The sequence below is a fragment of the Musca domestica genome, unplaced genomic scaffold, assembly GCF_030504385.1.
Source record: "Musca domestica strain aabys unplaced genomic scaffold, Musca_domestica.polishedcontigs.V.1.1 8, whole genome shotgun sequence".
Lineage (NCBI taxonomy): Eukaryota > Metazoa > Arthropoda > Insecta > Diptera > Muscidae > Musca > Musca domestica.
In genome coordinates this window covers 15,753,958-15,772,831 of record NW_026712409.1, presented here as the reverse complement: position 1 = coordinate 15,772,831, position 18,874 = coordinate 15,753,958, and the positions used below count along the sequence as shown (strand labels likewise).

Below are 18,874 nucleotides of genomic sequence, written 5' to 3'. Positions count from 1 at the left end.
GGTTTTCGATCAATTAACAATTTCTGGTAATTTTTCCAGACAAGATGGGGCAGAGCATTTTGGCTTTATACAGAGGAATAACGGAAACTAGAGACAATAGACGTCCTTAAGCAATCAGTTAATTTTTCGATTTAATTGAAGAAACGCAGTCTGCTTGGGTACTTACAGATTGCGATACAAGTCTGGATTATTTGTAAACTTTCCCGATGTATTTTGTTTGAACTCGATCTGAATCCTAAAATTCTAGATGATGTTTTATGCACTTTCTTTTGAAAACCCGATAAACCGTTTATTTCAGGGCCATGTTTGAACTTGATCTGAATCCTAAAAGTCTAGGGGATGATTTGTGTAACTTCTTTTGAAAACCAGATAAACTATAGCTTTTCTCCATGATTTTTTCCAATAGTGTCCATGTTCATAAATTTCTCTCCTTTGTGTACTCACCGATTTTAGAAAACAAATATTTTAAAATTTTATTCACTTTTTTATATTTCAAAAAATAAAAACATGATGTTTCATTACATTTGTGTAATTACAAATTAAAAACACAAAATTGTTTTCTTTGTATAAACTATTTATGTAATCTTTACATAAAAAAATACAATTTTTTCTTATCAAAATTTTCTTAAATTTAGAAACAAAAAAAAACAGTTTACTTTATAAAATAATTTTGCAAACTTGATGTAAAATTTTGATTAGAAAATGGTGAAAAATCAAAACAAAAAATCTGATCAACAGATACGTAAAAAAAGTGGTTCATAATCAATTGCTTTTTTCCCTTACGCTAACACTTATTCCAATAAAAATACAGTAGTTAGTTAACTTAGTTTTCTAGTCCGAGTAACTATCACTCCAATAGGTTGTGGTTAGGGGGGCAACTGTTTTGAATAGATCCTGGCCGACCACAAAGTTGCTGGTGTCATTGCCTTTTTTGTTCTTTCCATTGCCGTGACAACGATTTTCATGACTTTCCAGACGACTGGCGGAGACAAATTTCCTCTTACATTTTAGGCATTCCATGATGGCACCCGATTGACTGTGAGCCTCAATCATGTGTCTTCGCAGCTCAATGTTGCTAAGGAAGGTGCGTGAACATTTTTGACATTTCATAAGATTCTTCTCATCACGATGCCGTTCCATGTGTGTGCGATAGGCTCCTTTTATCTTGAACATGCGACCACAAATCTTGCACGCAATCGGTTCTCGTTCATTGGTGTGCACCTTACGATGCAAGACCAACGATTGTTTGCGATGGAAGACATGATCACATTCATCACAGGCAAATACCTCAGGTGAAGAATTGTCGGAACGTTTTCTTTTGTGATTGCCAATGGGGTCGCCATCATCTTCATCGGAAGAACCATTGCCGGATTTAGCACCTCTTGATTTCGACGACTTGGAAGAAGATTTGCGTCGCTTTCTGCCCTTCTTTTTCTTTTTACTTTCATCCGATTCTTCTGAAGACACAGAATCTTCACTGGGCGAAACACTGGCAATGTCGGAGACCTTAAATTCCTCATCATTCGATTGTTCATCATCTGTGGCAGGATCTGAGTCGAGTGGAGCATCTATAACCACATAGCCGGCTGGACGTCTTATTTTATTTTTGTGTCGAGACAGCTTTTTGCGCAATTCCTTTTCCGTCTTTTCGCATTGCTGTTTAAGTTGCACGGCCTTAATGACATTATCCAGGCAGGTATTGCATATGAATTGTGGTAGGAAGTCTTTGATGGCTATGTGCACCGAGGGACAAATTAGCATCAACATATCGGCCACAGTTTGCTGATCTTCCATTTTTTTGAAGAGCGTAACCAAATTATCTTTATTGCAACAGACCCTACATTGATTTTCATCAACCTCTTCTTCTTGTTGTTTTCTGCGGGTACTAAGTGTGGAGGAACTGGCAGCTTCGGCATCTTTATCGGATTTATCATCTTCAGCTGGAGGTTTTTCGTTTTCGTTGCCTTTTTCATCGGTCTTATTTGCCTCTGGGCTAATTTCATCACTGGCCTTTTCGTTGATCTCATCTTCCTCTGCCGATTCCGTGGGTTCTTTATCCTTGATCACAATGGGTGGTATACCATCGTCGGGTATAATGGCTTCACCCTCATCTTCTTCGGCTTCCTCTTCTTCCTCCTCCTCGTCCAGATCCTCTTCTTCATCCACCACTTCCTCGACTTCGTCATCTTCGGCATCCTCTTCATCATCAATGGCCACAACATCATCCTCAGTAGCCGCCGGTTTTTCTTTTTCCACATCTTTGGACCTTTGACCTTCTGCAGTCTTTGTCTCCTCCGTGCTTTCTTTGTCATTATTTTCCAAATCTTTTTCCTTTGCTGATGTTGTTTGGTCATCTAAAGATTTTGTAGTTTTTCCATCACCTTCTTTATCACTGACTTTTATGGTGTCATCAGGCACGCTTTTAGCTTCAGGTGTATTATTATCCGCTCCCTTATCTTTTTCATTTTGATCTAATTTCATTGCAAGAATTGCCGTTGGTTCATCTCCTAATGAATTAGCTTTGTGGGACTTGTTCACGTCATGTTCTGTTGGAGTTTCTAATGCGGCTGTTATGGGTGGTTGTGCATGACTTTGTGGTAACATTACCGCGGCTGGTGTATAGCCTGCATTGAGAACATCCAGATGTGTGCTCTAAAAGTAAAGTTAATATACACATTGCACCTTTCATTATTTGATTTAAACTCTTCGATTTCAATAGCTTTGCGACTTTTGTGAGATTGTATGCCAATAATTTTCCCTGTGTGGTATTCTATTTTCCAAGAAATGTCAAAATTTAAAGTTTAGTTGTAAAAAAGGACTTCTCAAGGCATAATCTGATAGGTTTCCTGTATCTATATTTTGTAAACAACTCAGGCTCCTCTTCAAAATATTCAACTGCAATTTGGTATAGTTTTCTCACTGGGGGATTTATGGTTTATTGTCAGTAGACTGAGTACCCTGACATGTTAGTTTCGAATAATATTTTCAACTTAAAACAAGCACGACAGAAAATATCTGACCGCTGCCTAGCTATACCTTATTGTATTACATAATTTACAGAAAGTTATTTTTGCCGCCGTTCAAATGTACAAAATAGGCTGGGATGACTGCCAGGGAAGGCCTTCGTTAAAACTATGCTGCAAAATCCTTTGCAGGGCAGCCATGCTCTGTACCTTTGGCTATTTTGGACCAGTCTGTCAGGATGAAACGATTTTCAGGAAGTATTCTGTCTTCTACGACCATTCTATTATTTTCAGTTACACATCCAGCTCTCAGAGTCGTGTAGTATTTCTCTTCGCAAAGAATTCTAAATTTTATAGCACTAGCCAAGTGAATCCCCAACTTTGTTTGGTGGTTTAGAAAAATACTGAGGTACTTGTTCCCCTTAGAGAATTGCTACTTCACACCCTCCAGCATTGAAAGCAGAAGATTGCCAAAATTTTACTTCCACTTTCCGTTTAAATTTGGATAGCTAGGAGACCAGTAGAAGAACTTTTCCAAAGAGCCTGTCTTAGTTCCGACAATGTTTATATTCTATCTATAAAAAGAAGACCGATAGAAAGACATCCAACTAAAAGAGATTTTTCATCTGTAACAGTCCAGCCTTGTATTCAAAAGACTTCTATGTAAAGAGTTCCTATGGAAGAAATTCTACAATGCTTACAAAATTCCACCAATTTTAGAACCTAAAAAGGATCTACAAAAGAGGCCGCTATAGAATTTAGAGAAAAGATGGACAGAAAAGGCTGTCTATAGAGTTTTTGATTATAGCCTGTCATGTCTACTTATGGAATACCAACTGAATCCGAAAGGTATTTTTTATATGACACTGATCACATAGCCAAAGCTCATATAATCTTTTTGCAGAGAAAAAATAGATTTGCTATCCAAAGAAGACATTTCCTTACAAGACAAAGAGAAGATTCTGGAAAAACGATAAGGCCCCCATTAACCGATAAACATCGTCTTTAAAATACCAGTGGATGGAGGACCAGTACATAGGTATTGTGTATAGGATCCGTTGGAAGACCAATATAACCTCTTCTATTTAAAGGTAACCGGCGGATGACTCTTTCATAATACACATAAAGGACATCGTCTAACATGTCGAGATTTTCTTAAAATGGATGGAAAAGAAGATCTGTTGGTCGTGGAAAGCCATGTTGCTTCAGCAACAAAAGATCGACAGAAGGTACTTCAAACATCGAAAATCTTTAGAAGATATACTTTTTCCTACGTTCCATCATCCCATTTATCGATAGAGGTCGATTGATAAAGAAGCGTGGATGGACTTCTATAGAAAAAAAACAGAACTATTTAAAATCCTACAGGTATAAAGCGCATATAAGTTCTTCTGTTCAAAAGAATGAGTCAAAGATTGTTAGAAAGTCTTCGAGCTATAGGAGGAATTCGGCAATACATTTTCTAACACTACAAAATTTATAAAATGTATTATAACTCGAGCTTTAGTTGTTCCCGAGGAAGATGGGATGGTAATTTATATGGATGCTATTGGAAATGGAAATCTATTTCGAGCCGGCGTAGTCAGAGAGTGCCTAAATTTTAACTCTATACAGGGTGTCATTTTTTTGAGCTGTATTGAAAACTTTTGGTTGTAAAAAAGCTTCCACTCAGAATGAAATCCCAAATTTTCAGGCTAATCTGTTGAAAAAATTTGTCGAGGACCAATGTAGACACTTTTCCATTTCATGGATATTTTTCATAACAGCAGTAGCTGAATCAATTCTAAGGTCTTTATATAAAATATTGCAATCTTTTGGGTGAATAGAACTGAAGACATGTCATTAATGACTTTGAATTTCCCTATCTCTAATCGGATACTTGATAATGGAAAAGTCGAAATTTTCATTGCTGCCCATGTTATCAACTAGTTTCTGTTACTTCCAAGATTTATCCCCAGCTAACAACGGGTAAAATAAGGACGACCCTTTTCTAAAAGAAATCATAATTAATATTTTGAAAACATTATCTCCAAAGTCGCAATTTTCGATTATGAAGTCTGCTACAAGACCCTTAAAAACATATCTGCTAATTGGGATAACTTACCGCTCCAAAGAAGCCAGTCAGGGGTAAATGCGTACTGACATTGCCGCCGCTATAATCTGGAGCAACAATTGACTGTGACTGGGCAGCGGCTGGAGTATGAACACCACCACTGAATTGTTGGACAATCGAAGATGGCAAACTGGCTGAAGCTGAAGAGACTGGATTCAAAGGTTGCAGTTCATGATGTAGCTCCGGCTGTTGTTCTTGTTGCTGTTCAGAGGGTGGCACTTGATGTGGTTGGCCGTTGGGGAGAGGCATTAAAAGTTGACCATTACCATCCACATTCATCATGGGTGGCAGGGAAGTTAAATTATAGTCGGAATTATCCATTTTTCATTTGTTAGGAGGACTAATGAGCTGCCAATAGTTTGTGTGTGCGATTTCAAATTGTCAAAAATAAAAAAAAAGTTGTTTATGTGTTCTCTTTGTTTATTTTCTGTTTTGTTTTGCTTCCACAATTTGCCTCTCCAACGATGAATGACAATTTAAAAAGAAGAAGAACCATGAAAATTGTGCGCCTGTATGTAGAAAAAGCTATTGGCGTTTGTATCTATGTGTGTGTGTGTCCAATTAAAATGCAACCGAGAAAATTTGCAATAATTTATTCTGTCGATTTGTTTTCTTGCCTTTTTCTATTGTTTATTTATTTTGACTTTTGTTCCATTGAGCAAATGTTTTCAAGTATTTTTTCCACATTTCATTGGCCAGCCAGCGGCTTTTGTTTCATAGCAGCCACCCACCGCAATCAAACAAAAGTGGTCTTGTTCAATGCACAATTTACACTTTGTTTCAGGTATTCTTTTAATTCATTCACACACAAGTTGTTTTCTTTACAATTTGTTAAACATTATTTACAATAGATTTGTTTATAATTTTCACTGCAAATCTATAAATTATTCACTTAATTTTTCACTTTTTGCGGTCTGGTGAAATGCGAGCGAACAACTTTTCTCCGATTATTTTTTCTGTACACCAAACAATGACAGTTCACTATTGTGAATGGTCGTTGTCTGGTTTTGTTCGTGAATGAAGGAAAGCAAAATAAAGGAAGAGAGAGAGAGCAAGGCAAAAATGTGAGGCTATGTTTCCAATGAGAATTTATGCCAAGTGCAATGGGAGAGTTGTACATGGAAGAGGTTTCGTTGTACACACATTCACAATGGTGGGTTTTCAACCAAAATATACGTTTCCAGTAACATTTATTATGTTTTTTTTCTAAGAACATAGACAATTTTAAGGAAGGAATTTAAAACCTCAATATGTGTAAATTGTAAAGAATATTTTTTTTGAAGAATATATTTTAACATAATTTTATATCACCCAAAGTGCATCTTTTAAAGAATATTTTATCAGGGGTTCCCAAACCTCTTAAGGTATATTTTTATTCAAAGAATATTTTTCAAGGAATTGTTGACCTCCAACGTGGATTCTTTAAGAACAATTTTGAAAGAATCTGCACCACTAATCGTGGTGTTTTAAACATTTTTTCAAAGTCTTTGATTTAGGTTTTTTAAGTATTTTTCAAGGACTTTTGGACTTAAAATGTGGATTTTTAAAGACTCATATTCGACGACTTTCATACCTTTAAAGGTATGATTTGAATTTTTCAAAAGGAATTTCACATCACCAAACCTGGTTTTTTTATAAGATTTTTTTTAAAGATTTTCGGATCTCTAAACTTGGATTTTTAAAGAATCTGTTTTTGGAGGTATTCAGACGTGGATTTTTAAAGAATCTGTTTTTGGAGGTATTCAGACGTGGATTTTTAAAGAATCTGTTTTTGGAGGTATTCAAACGTGGATTTTTAAAGAATCTGTTTTTGGAAGTATTCAGACGTGGATTTTTAAAGAATATATTTTTTTCTAATTTTTTTGTTGTTGCAAAATCGTCAGGCTAAATCCCATTATTGTTGTTTTTATAAAAACAACGTTTGTTTATGAGTGGAGAACGATGGTAATGTTTACCAGGGGGTAAGGCAGGGAATACCTAGGTTTCGGAAAGAGCCACCAATCCTCATCAGTTTAAAAAAATAACTTCTATGACAAAAAACATTTTTTTTTTTTACTTCTGGGGAGAATATCCCAGACAAGAAACAAGGGAACTGATGAGGATTGGTGGCTCTTTCCGAAACCTAGGTATTCCCTGCCTTACCCCCTGGTAAACATTACCATCGTTCTCCACTCATAAACAAACGTTGTTTTTATAAAAACAACAATAATGGGATTTCGCCTGACGATTTTGCAACAACAAAATACTATGGTATCCCAAACAAGCAAGCCAAACTCTGTTCTATTAATAGACACAGGCACGGTCGACGAAGGGGTTTTTGTTGTAACAGACAAAACAAACTTACATGGTTATGTTACTTCGTTCAGGTTGAACGAAAGCATAACAAAGTGGAGAAAGATGTAAATGTTTATAAGTGCGGTTGTAAGATTTAGAAGATTTTCCAAAAGAATTTTAGTTTTATGTAATTCTTTTGTTCCTCTTCTATTGAGCTTACGATCTCGTCACTTGGGTAAAAAAAAAAAAATGTTTTTTGTCATAGAAGTTATTTTTTTAAATAACTTCTGGGGAGAATATCCCAGACAAGAAACAAGGGAACTGATGAGGATTGGTGGCTCTTTCCGAAACCTAGGTATTCCCTGCCTTACCCCCTGGTAAACATTACCATCGTTCTCCACTCATAAACAAACGTTGTTTTTATAAAAACAACAATAATGGGATTTCGCCTGACGATTTTGCAACAACAGAATATATTTTTTTCTAAGCTATTCAGACGTGGATTTTTAAAGAATATTTTTTTTGTAAGCTATTCAGACGTGGATTTTTAAAGAATATATTTTTTTCTAAGCTATTCAGACGTGGATTTTTAAAGAATATTTTTTTTCTAAGCTATTCAGACGTGGATTTTTAAAGAATATTTTTTTTCTAAGCTATTCAGACGTGGATTTTTAAAGAATATATTTTTTTCTAAGCTATTCAGACGTGGATTTTTAAAGAATATTTTTTTTCTAAGCTATTCAGACGTGGATTTTTAAAGAATATATTTTTTTCTAAGCTATTCAGACGTGGATTTTTAAAGAATATTTTTTTTCTAAGCTATTCAGACGTGGATTTTTAAAGAATATATTTTTTTCTAAGCTATTCAGACGTGGATTTTTAAAGAATATTTTTTTTCTAAGCTATTCAGACGTGGATTTTTAAAGAATATATTTTTTTCTAAGCTATTCAGACGTGGATTTTTAAAGAATCTGTTTTTGGAAGTATTCAGACGTGGATTTTTAAAGAATCTGTTTTTGGAAGTATTCAGACGTGGATTTTTAAAGAATCTGTTTTTGGAGGTATTCAGACGTGGATTTTTAAAGAATATATTTTTTCTGAGATATTCAGACGTGGATTTTTAAAGAATATATTTTTTCTAAGCTATTCAGACGTGGATTTTTAAAGAATATATTTTTTCTAAGCTATTCAGACGTGGATTTTTAAAGAATATATTTTTTCTAAGCTATTCAGACTTGGATTTTTAAAGAATCTGTTTTTGGAAGTATTCAGACGTGGATTTTTAAAGAATCTGTTTTTGGAGGTATTCAGACGTGGATTTTTAAAGAATATATTTTTTCTAAGCTATTCAGACGTGGATTTTTAAAGAATATATTTTTTCTAAGCTATTCAGACGTGGATTTTTAAAGAATATTTTTTTGAAAGCTATTCAGACATGGATTTTTTAAGAATATTTTTTTCTAAGCTATTCAGACGTGGATTTTTAAAGAATATTTTTTTTTTCTAAGCTATTCAGACGTGGATTTTTAAAGAATCTGTTTTTGGAAGTATTCAGACATGGATTTTTAAAGAATATATTTTTTCTAAGCTATTCAGACGTGGATTTTTAAAGAATATTTTTTTGAAAGCTATTCAGACATGGATTTTTTAAGAATATTTTTTTCTAAGCTATTCAGTCGTGAATTTTTAAAGAATCTGTTTTTGGAAGTATTCAGACGTGGCTTTTTAAAGAATCTGTTTTTGGAGGTACTCAGACGTGGATTTTTAAAGAATATATTTTTTCTAAGCTATTCAGACGTGGATTTTTAAAGAATATTTTTTTGAAAGCTATTCGGACATGGATTTTTTAAGAATATTTTTTTCTAAGCTATTCAGACGTGGATTTTTAAAGAATCTGTTTTTGGAAGTATTCAGACGTGGATTTTTAAAGAATCTGTTTTTGGAAGTATTCAGACGTGGATTTTTAAAGAATCTGTTTTTGGAGGTATTCAGACGTGGATTTTTAAAGAATATATTTTTTCTAAGCTATTCAGACGTGGATTTTTAAAGAATATATTTTTTCTAAGCTATTCAGACGTGGATTTTTAAAGAATATTTTTTTGAAAGCTATTCAGACATGGATTTTTTAAGAATATTTTTTTCTAAGCTATTCAGACGTGGATTTTTAAAGAATATTTTTTTGAAAGCTATTCAGACATGGATTTTTTAAGAATATTTTTTCTAAGCTATTCAGACGTGGATTTTTAAAGAATCTGTTTTTGGAAGTATTCAGACGTGGATTTTTAAAGAATATTTTTTTCTAAGCTATTCAGACGTGGATTTTTTAAGAATATTTTTTTCTAAGCTATTCAGACGTGGATTTTTAAAGAATATTTTTTTGAAAGCTATTCAGACATGGATTTTTTAAGAATATTTTTTTCTAAGCTATTCAGACGTGGATTTTTAAAGAATATATTTTTTCTAAGCTATTCAGACGTGGATTTTTAAAGAATATATTTTTTCTAAGCTATTCAGACGTGGATTTTTAAAGAATCTGTTTTTGGAAGTATTCAGACGTGGATTTTTAAAGAATCTGTTTTTGGAGGTATTCAGACGTGGATTTTTAAAGAATATATTTTTTCTAAGCTATTCAGACGTGGAGTTTTAAAGAATATTTTTTTCTAAGCTATTCAGATGTGGATTTTTAAGGAATATTTTTTTCTTAGCTATTCAGACGTGGATTTTTAAGGAATATTTTTTTCTAAGCTATTCAGACGTGGATTTTTAAGGAATATTTTTTTCTTAGCTATTCAGACGTGGATTTTTAAAGAATATTTTTTCTAAGCTATTCCGAAGTGGTTTTTCAAAGAATATTTTTTCTAAGCTATTCCGAAGTGGTTTTTCAAAGAATATTTTTTTCTAAGCTACTCAGAGGTGGATTTTTAAAGAATATTTTTTGTAAGATATTCAGACGTGGATTTTTAAAGAATATTTTTTTCTAAGGTATTCAGACGTGGATTTTTAAAGAATATTTTTTTCTAAGCTATTCAGACGTGGATTTTTGAAGAATATTTTTTTCTAAGCCATTCAGACGTGGATTTTTAAAGAATATTTTTTTCTAAGCTATTCCGAAGTGGTTTTTCAAAGAATATTTTTTATAAGCTATTCCGAAGTGGTTTTTCAAAGAATATTTTTTTCTAAGCTACTCAGAGATGGATTTTTAAAGAATATTTTTTTCTAAGCTATTCAGACGTGGATTTTTGAAGAATATTTTTTACTAAGCCGTGGACGTGGATTTTTAAAGAATATTTTTTTTTTCTAAGCTATTCAGACGTGGATTTTTAAAGAATATTTTTTTCTAAGCTATTCAGACGTGGATTTTTGAAGAATATTTTTTTCTAAGCCATTCAGACGTGGATTTTTAAAGAATATTTTTTTCTAAGCTATTCAGACGTGGATTTTTAAAGAATATTTTTTTTCTAAGATATTCAGACGTGGATTTTTAAAGAATATTTTTTTCTAGGCTATTCAGACGTGGATTTTTAAAGAATATTTTTTTCTAAGCTATTCAGACGTGGATTTTTAAAGAATATTTTTTTCTAAGCTATTCAGACGTGGATTTTTAAAGAATATTTTTTTCTAAGCTATTCAGACGTGGATTTTTGAAGAATATTTTTTTCTTAGCCATTCAGACGTGGATTTTTAAAGAATATTTTTTTCTAAGCTATTCAGACGTGGATTTTTAAAGAATATTATTTTCTAAGATATTCAGACGTGGATTTTTAAAGAATATTTTTTTCTAAGCTATTCAGACGTGGATTTTTAAAGAATATTTTTTTCTAAGATATTCAGACGTGGATTTTTAAAGAATATTTTTTTCTAAGCTATTCAGACGTGGATTTTTAAAGAATATTTTTTTCTAAGCTATTCAGACGTGGATTTTTAAAGAATATTTTTTTCTAAGCTATTCAGACGTGGATTTTTGAAGAATATTTTTTTCTAAGCCATTCAGACGTGGATTTTTAAAGAATATTTTTTTCTAAGCTATTCAGACGTGGATTTTTAAAGAATATTTTTTTCTAAGCTATTCAGACGTGGGTTTTTAGAGAATATTTTTTTTCTAAGCTATTCAGACGTGGATTTTTGAAGAATATTTTTTTCTAAGCCATTCAGACGTGGATTTTTAAAGAATATTTTTTTTCTAAGCTATTCAGACGTGGATTTTTAAAGAATATTTTTTGTAAGATATTCAGACGTGGATTTTTAAAAAATCTGTTTTGGAGGTATTCAAACGTGGATTTTTAAAGAATATTTTTTTCTAAGCTATTCAGACGTGGATTTTTAAAGAATATTTTTTTCTAAGATATTCAGACGTGGATTTTTAAAGAAAATTTTTTTCTAAGCTATTCAGACGTGGATTTTTAAAGAATATTTTTTTCTAAGCTATTCAGACGTGGATTTTTAAAGAATATTTTTTTCTAAGCTATTCAGACGTGGATTTTTGAAGAATATTTTTTTCTAAGCCATTCAGACGTGGATTTTTAAAGAATATTTTTTTCTAAGCTATTCAGACGTGGGTTTTTAAAGAATATTTTTTTCTAAGCTATTCAGACGTGGATTTTTGAAGAATATTTTTTGTAAGATATTCAGACGTGGATTTTTAAAGAATATTTTTTTCTAAGCTATTCAGACGTGGATTTTTAAAGAATATTTTTTTCTAAGCTATTCAGACGTGGATTTTTGAAGAATATTTTTTTCTAAGCCATTCAGACGTGGATTTTTAAAGAATATTTTTTTCTAAGCTATTCAGACGTGGATTTTTAAAGAATATTTTTTTCTAAGCTATTCAGACGTGGGTTTTTAGAGAATATTTTTTTTCTAAGCTATTCAGACGTGGATTTTTTAAGAATATTTTTTTCTAAGCTATTCAGACGTGGATTTTTAAAGAATATTTTTTTCTAAGCTATTCAGACGTGGATTTTTAAAAATATTTTTTGTAAGATATTCAGACGTGGATTTTTAAAGAATATTTTTTTTCTAAGCTATTCAGACGTGGATTTTTAAAGAATATTTTTTGTAAGATATTCAGACGTGGATTTTTAAAGAATATTTTTTTCTAAGCTATTCAGACGTGGATTTTTGAAGAATATTTTTTTCTAAGCCATTCAGACGTGGATTTTTAAAGAATATTTTTTTCTAAGCTATTCAGACGTGGGTTTTTAGAGAATATTTTTTTTTTCTAAGCTATTCAGACGTGGATTTTTTAAGAATATTTTTTTCTAAGCTATTCAGACGTGGATTTTTAAAGAATATTTTTTTCTAAGCTATTCAGACGTGGATTTTTAAAGAATATTTTGTGTAAGATATTCAGACGTGGATTTTTAAAAAATCTGTTTTTGGAGGTATTCAGAAGTGGATTTTTAAAAAATCTGTTTTTGGAGGTATTCAAACGTGGATTTTTAAAGAATATTTTTTTCTAAGCTAATCAGACGTGGATTTTTAAAGAATATTTTTTTCTAAGCTATTCAGACGTGGATTTTTAAGGAATATTTTTTCTAAGCTATTCAGACGCGGATTTTTAAGTAATATTTTTTCTAATCTATTCAGACGCGGATTTTTAAGGAATATTTTTTCTAAGCTACTCAGACGTGGATTTTTAAGGAATATTTTTTAAGCTTTTCATATCTCTGAACCTGGATTTTGAAAAAAAAAATAGTTGTTTCAAGAGCCAATCAGAAAACCCGTTTAGATTTTTTTTTAGATTTTTTTTATGAATAAAAAAATGTTGTTTTTAGAAGAATATTTCTATGAATTTTTAAAGATATTTTTGTGTTTTATTTACGTTTTTTTATCTATGGTATTGAAATTTAAATCAATATACTTTAATTTTTTTTTAAAACAATTTTTAAAAAAATATTTTTTGTGAATTTTTTGTTTCCACTTTTTAAGAATATTTTTGAATTTAAAAAAAATATGTTGTGAACTGTTTTATAGAATATTTTTTATGATTTTTTTGTTTTAATATTTTCGTGGAATTTAAAAAAAAAAATTTCAAGGAAACACAAAAAAATCGGCGGATTATGAAAGAAGAGTTCAAAATAGAAAAAATGTGTATTGGAGTTTTGAATGTTTAAATTACAAAGTTTAGATTACACATTTTTTCAAATTTTTCAGATTAAAATTCCGTTGAATCGGTTAATATTTTTTTAAACATAGTCCATATTTTTTCCAGGATTTTCAAAGAAAACTTTTGTAGATTTTTTAAGATATTGTCTTTTGTGTCACTCTTTAATATCCTGTACCTGTGTGTGCGTTTGCGACTTATTAACCTTAATCACGAAATCCAATTAAAAGTGTTTACATTTGGACGAGTTCGCCGAAATGCCAGTTTCCTCATTTCTCCCCATTTGGCAGGCAGCTCAATTTCATTTCTCAACTTCCCTTCTAATTGCAAATAATGACAGCCAGCAAACAAATGATTTCAATTCTGGCTAAATAATTATGTAATGGAATTAGATCATTTAAATGAAATGATGTCGAGTATTGTAATTATATTCCAAGGAACGATCCATTTACAATGGCATTAAATATTTAATGTTTTCGTTTTTCGAAAGGATGACTTTTAAACCCAAGGAGCCAGTAGCTACTTAATTTTAATGCCTGGCCATATGTTGGGGTTCAATCATGTTTGTTGTTTTTGTTGGTGGTTGGGAAAATAAAACTTCTAACTTTGAGTTATTTCCTATGCTTGTCAGGATGCCTGGCTGATGATGATGATGGCTTGTTTGTGTTTTTGTTTTCATTTTTTTTTATTTTTTTTTTTTGTTCCGAACCTGAACGTAGTAAATCAAATGAACTCATCTAGCTCAAAAATCAGATTATGCAGAGTCACGTTTGAGGTTCGTACATTTGCACATATTTCCAATGAAGGAGAAGAAGAAGAGGAAGAATAAAAACGACTACCAACATTAAATTAAAATAAATGACACATTGTCAGGGCGTTGGGTTTTGCTACGTGTGCATTGCCCCAGCCCACCCTCCATATTGAATTGAGATTTGCCACAACATTTGTTAGCACCTCAACATTATCGATGGCTTGTCAGATTTTTTTTATCTTCTGGAACAAAATGCACCTTAATTGAATCAATTTTTCAATTCTCAAGAGAGGATATTCCAAGGAACTGAATAATATTTGAAATATCATTCAAGGATTATCTTGCCGACAATCAGGAATCCTATAAAAATTGCCTTTCAAGAAGCATCATGGCCATTAAATGTGGATTTAAAACGAAAAAATCTTATTTCCATGAACATATCAGCAACAGTCATGGATTATGTGAAGCCTACTTTTAGGCTGAGTGCATAAATCACCCACACAACACAGTAGAGAAAGAGAGAGAGAGAGTAAATCATAGATTAGGGGCATAGACCACAGACAAATGAAGATCATTCATTTGTCTATGATTTGTCTATGAAATCACCCACACAACACAGTAGAGTGAGAGAGAGAGTAAACATAGACAAATGAAAATATAGACAACGAAAAGCTCTCCTCGTTCATCTTCGAAAAAAATCGGATCAGAAGATGTCGTCAATGTCGTTTCAGGGGTTTGAGTGGGAATTTTGAAGTCACTCAATCCAAAAATATTAAAAATAACAAAAACTGTAGGATATTTGTCAGTTGAAAATTATTTCATAATAAAAGAAATGTGAAAAGTAGTACGTGATGACATCGAAAAATATGGGAATATTCCAGTGAAATTCTTGAAAAACGATAGAATGTGTTTTCGAAGTCGAGTGTCTTGAACGCGTAAATCAGCATGTTGACTATGCAAAACATGAAGAGAGCCACCTGGATAAAAAGACAAAACAAACTTTTCGTTGTCTATATCTTCATTTGTCTATGGGATGCATGGGCGGCACAGAAAAGCTTTTAACAACATGTTATCTTGTAAAGGCAAGGAAAGTAGATTCTTCTTCCTCCCCTCTACAAATTATCTCGCAACAACCTTTTTTTTATTGCCTGCCCACCAAGTGATAGCATTCCGGATATTAACAACAATCTCAATAGTAGTTATGCAATTCATCATGCATCGTTTTCTTTTTTACCCATCAACAAGAACATCTTGACAGCATGAAGCTTGAATTTTCAAAGACCCCTTTCACCCCTCGCCCACCACCTCTCAATCAGTCAATCATCCGACGAATTCACTTGTAATAGCGTTGCTGTCAAGTGTTGTGCCAACATGTCGTTATGTATGTCGAGTGGATGCTTCAAATATGCCTCGGGCCAAAACCATACAAACAAAAGAGAGGCACGAACCTATGCAAGTGTGCATACATGCATCTTATGCCTGTGTGTGTGTGTGTGAGTATGGGTGCGTATCCTTGTAATTCAGTTAAATGCATTTCATCGAACACAAAAAGAAAAACAAGGAAACAGTGTAAATTGCATTTGCATCGCCAAAACTTGTATGCTACACCAAAAAGTTTGGGGAAGGATATGCATATTATACCAAATGATATATACCCTCCTCTCTAGCCATATGGCCGAGGGTATAAGTAAATACCCTCCACCATATGGCTACAGAGGGTATATATTTTTTTATGAATTTCTACTGAAACATTTTCGTGGATTTTCAAAAGAAATTTTAAAGAATATTCTTCTCGATTTTCTAAGAATATTTCTTGTGCATTTTTTTATTACTTCTTTAACTAAGTCGTGGATGATTTTTTTTAGGGAATCTGTAAAAAAAAATATTTTTAAACAACACTTTCGTGTTTTTTTTTTTTTTTTTATTTTAAATTCAAAATTTATATATATATATATATATATATATATATATCAGAAAATTATTTTTAAAAAATCCAACGTTGTGACCTGGAATTTTTCGACAAACATTTAAAAAAAATCCGAAGTTTTTGATTTTTTATTTTTGACCAGGGAATTTTGAAGTAATTTTTAAAAATCTGCTATTTTTGGTCGTAAAACATTTATTATTTTTGCTCAGGAGAACATGCTAAATTTTTCAAAGAAAAAAAAATCACAACTGCTATAGCCGAAGCATATTTAAAAAATCCAAGCTGATTGGCCAGGACAATCTAACAAATATTTAGATCACAATCACAATTTTTTGAACAAAAAATCCTTGAAAAATATTTTTTTAAATTATTATCATCCAATCAAGTTTTTGCATAGAAGTTCCCCAAAAAATCTAAGATTTTTAGTAAGTAAGTGCTTGAAAAAATTTTCGTAAAAATACGATTTTTGTCCAGGAAGACATTGAAGAAATATTCTAAAAAAATCCACAATTAGCATTTGAAAATAATTATTTAAAAATGTCACAATTTATGACCACGACAATATTACCAATATTTTGAATAAAATCAAGATTATTGACCAAGAAGTCCATGAAAAAAAAAATTTTTTTTTTTGAAAATATTTTTGAAAATTTTACCAGCTAATTTAGTTTTAATCAATTTTTTTTTTTGAATAAGTCCTTGAAAAAATCCAAAATTTTGGCAAGAAAATTTCAAGAATTTTAAAACAAAGTATAAGTAAATACCCTCCGCCATATGGCCACAGAGGGTATATAATTTTTTTTTTTGGGAATTTCTACTGAAACATTTTCGTGGATTTTCAAAAGAAATTTTAAATAATTTTTAGAGAAAATACTAAGAATATTTCTTGTGCATTTTTTTATTACTTCTTTAACTTAGTCGTGGATGATTTTTTTAGGGAATCTGTAAAAAAAAATATTTTTAAACAACACTTTCGTGTTTTATTTTTTGCTTTTCATTTTTACAGAAACATTTAAAAAATGAAGAATGTATTAAAATTATTAAAATAAAAATGTATTTTTTTTTTTTGAATTTTAATATTAATTTTTTAACTTAGTCGTAGATAATTTTTTTTGTAAATGTTCTAAAAAAAATATTTTAAAACAACATCTTTGCTTTTTTTAAAACATTTTTCATGGTTTTTTTTACTATAATTGTGGTTTTTTATATAATATATTTTTTAAATGTAAAATAAAAATTGGAATTATTTAATTTAATTTTCTAAACAAAAACATTTTTTTTGTGATTTTTTACAGTAACATTTTCGAGGATTTTTAAAAAATTAAGAAGAATCACTTTCTGAGTTGATTTATGCATGTCAGTCTGTCTGTTCATGTATTCTTGTGAAAAAAATGCAGATCGCATTTATTATCCGATTGAGATGAAATTTTGCACATATCATTTGTTTGGCCCAAGGACGAACCCTATTGAAATTGGAGATAATCGGTAAAAATTTAGATATAGCTCCCATATATATCTTCGTCCGATTTGCCTTTTATTGTGCACCAAACGTGTAATATCAGTCCGAATAGTATGGAATTTTGCACGTACGATCAGATTGGACCTGAAAATAAGTATGCCAAATTTGATCGAAATTGGTTCAGATATAGCTATAGCTCCCATATATATTGTTCATCCGATTTGTTAGTTTTGTCCTCCGCAGCCGTAATATGCACTCTGTAAGAACAATATTTGGGGAAATATATCAAATACCGCTCAGAAATATCTTTGCCAAATTTTATCGAGATCGGTTCCGATTTAAATATAGCTCCCATATATATTTCAAATTGTGCACCAAATGGGCAATACAAGACCGAATTTAAAAAATACAAATGCTTCGGCATATTTAGTCCTTTGAACTTTAAATTACAATTATAATCATAGCGTGTATGATTGAATTCTCCCATAAAAACTTTTAATTGTTATGCGGAGCTCTACTAAATTAGCAAAGTGGTGTAGGGTATTATAAAGTCGGCCCCGCCCGACTTTAAGACCTCCTTTACTGGTTTATATTACATTTTTAACTTAGTCGTGGATTATCTTTTTCGTGAATTTGTTAAAAAGGCATATTTCCTTTTTTGATTTTTTTTGTTTTTTATAAAATTTTTCGTAATTTTGTGGATTTTTAGGGAATATTTTTTTTGTTTTTTTTTTAATATTTTTTCTTGGATTTAAAAAAAAAAATATTTTATGATAGATTTTTGGTTTTTCATGACTTTTTATTTTTTTTTTGCACTGTAGTCGTTAATTCTTAAAGAATAACAGGAAAATGTCTACCTTTTACACCGAAAAGTCTTCAAAATTGTTCGTTTCAAGGTTTACCGAGAAGGATATTCGGAAAACCAATTGCACAATGGACCAATTTTACATTTTTCTGTCCAATACTATTACGTAAACCCCAGAAACCAACAGTGACTTCAATATAAAATTTCAGGATTTCAGCTTTCACCCAATACCCAATTTATCCAAAAAATCTACATCCATCTCCCTCCTAGACACCAACAGTGGTCCAAAATTAATACCATTTAGTACTTTTCAAAAAATCATAGTACGCATTTGCTAAACCACCAGCAGATCTCAACACCAGATGCCAACGGAGACCTCAATATGAAATTCCAGTCCTATTCGTTCAAAAAATACCAATTTTAGTACCATTTAGTACTTTTTGTACAAATATAGGGCACATTTCCAAACCACCGCCAAA

General features: G+C 31.4%; 2 protein-coding genes across 3 annotated transcripts in view; both read right to left on the bottom strand.

Annotated features, from left to right (window-relative positions):
* LOC101899842 (G-protein coupled receptor dmsr-1) overlaps nt 1-18,874 on the bottom strand; it is a 455,946-nt gene that overhangs the window by 96,658 nt on the left and 340,414 nt on the right. The window lies entirely within an intron of this gene.
* LOC101889340 (homeotic protein spalt-major) lies at nt 534-6,052 on the bottom strand. The gene is made up of 2 exons (XM_005177014.4): nt 5,068-6,052; nt 534-2,652 (listed from the first exon to the last, which is right to left on the bottom strand). The coding sequence occupies exons 1-2, from the start codon at nt 5,395-5,397 to the stop codon at nt 832-834; spliced, it is 2,151 nt and encodes a 716-aa protein (XP_005177071.1). The 5' UTR covers nt 5,398-6,052; the 3' UTR covers nt 534-831.

Excerpts from the sequence above, each read along its gene's own strand:
- LOC101889340 (XM_005177014.4), bottom strand. The coding sequence starts at position 5,397 with ATGGATAATTCCGACTATAATTTAACTTCCCTGCCACCCATGATGAAT. Across the intron at positions 2,653-5,067 it reads TGACTGGCTTCTTTGGAGCG|AGCACACATCTGGATGTTCT; the intron begins GTAAGTTATCCC and ends CTTTACTTTTAG.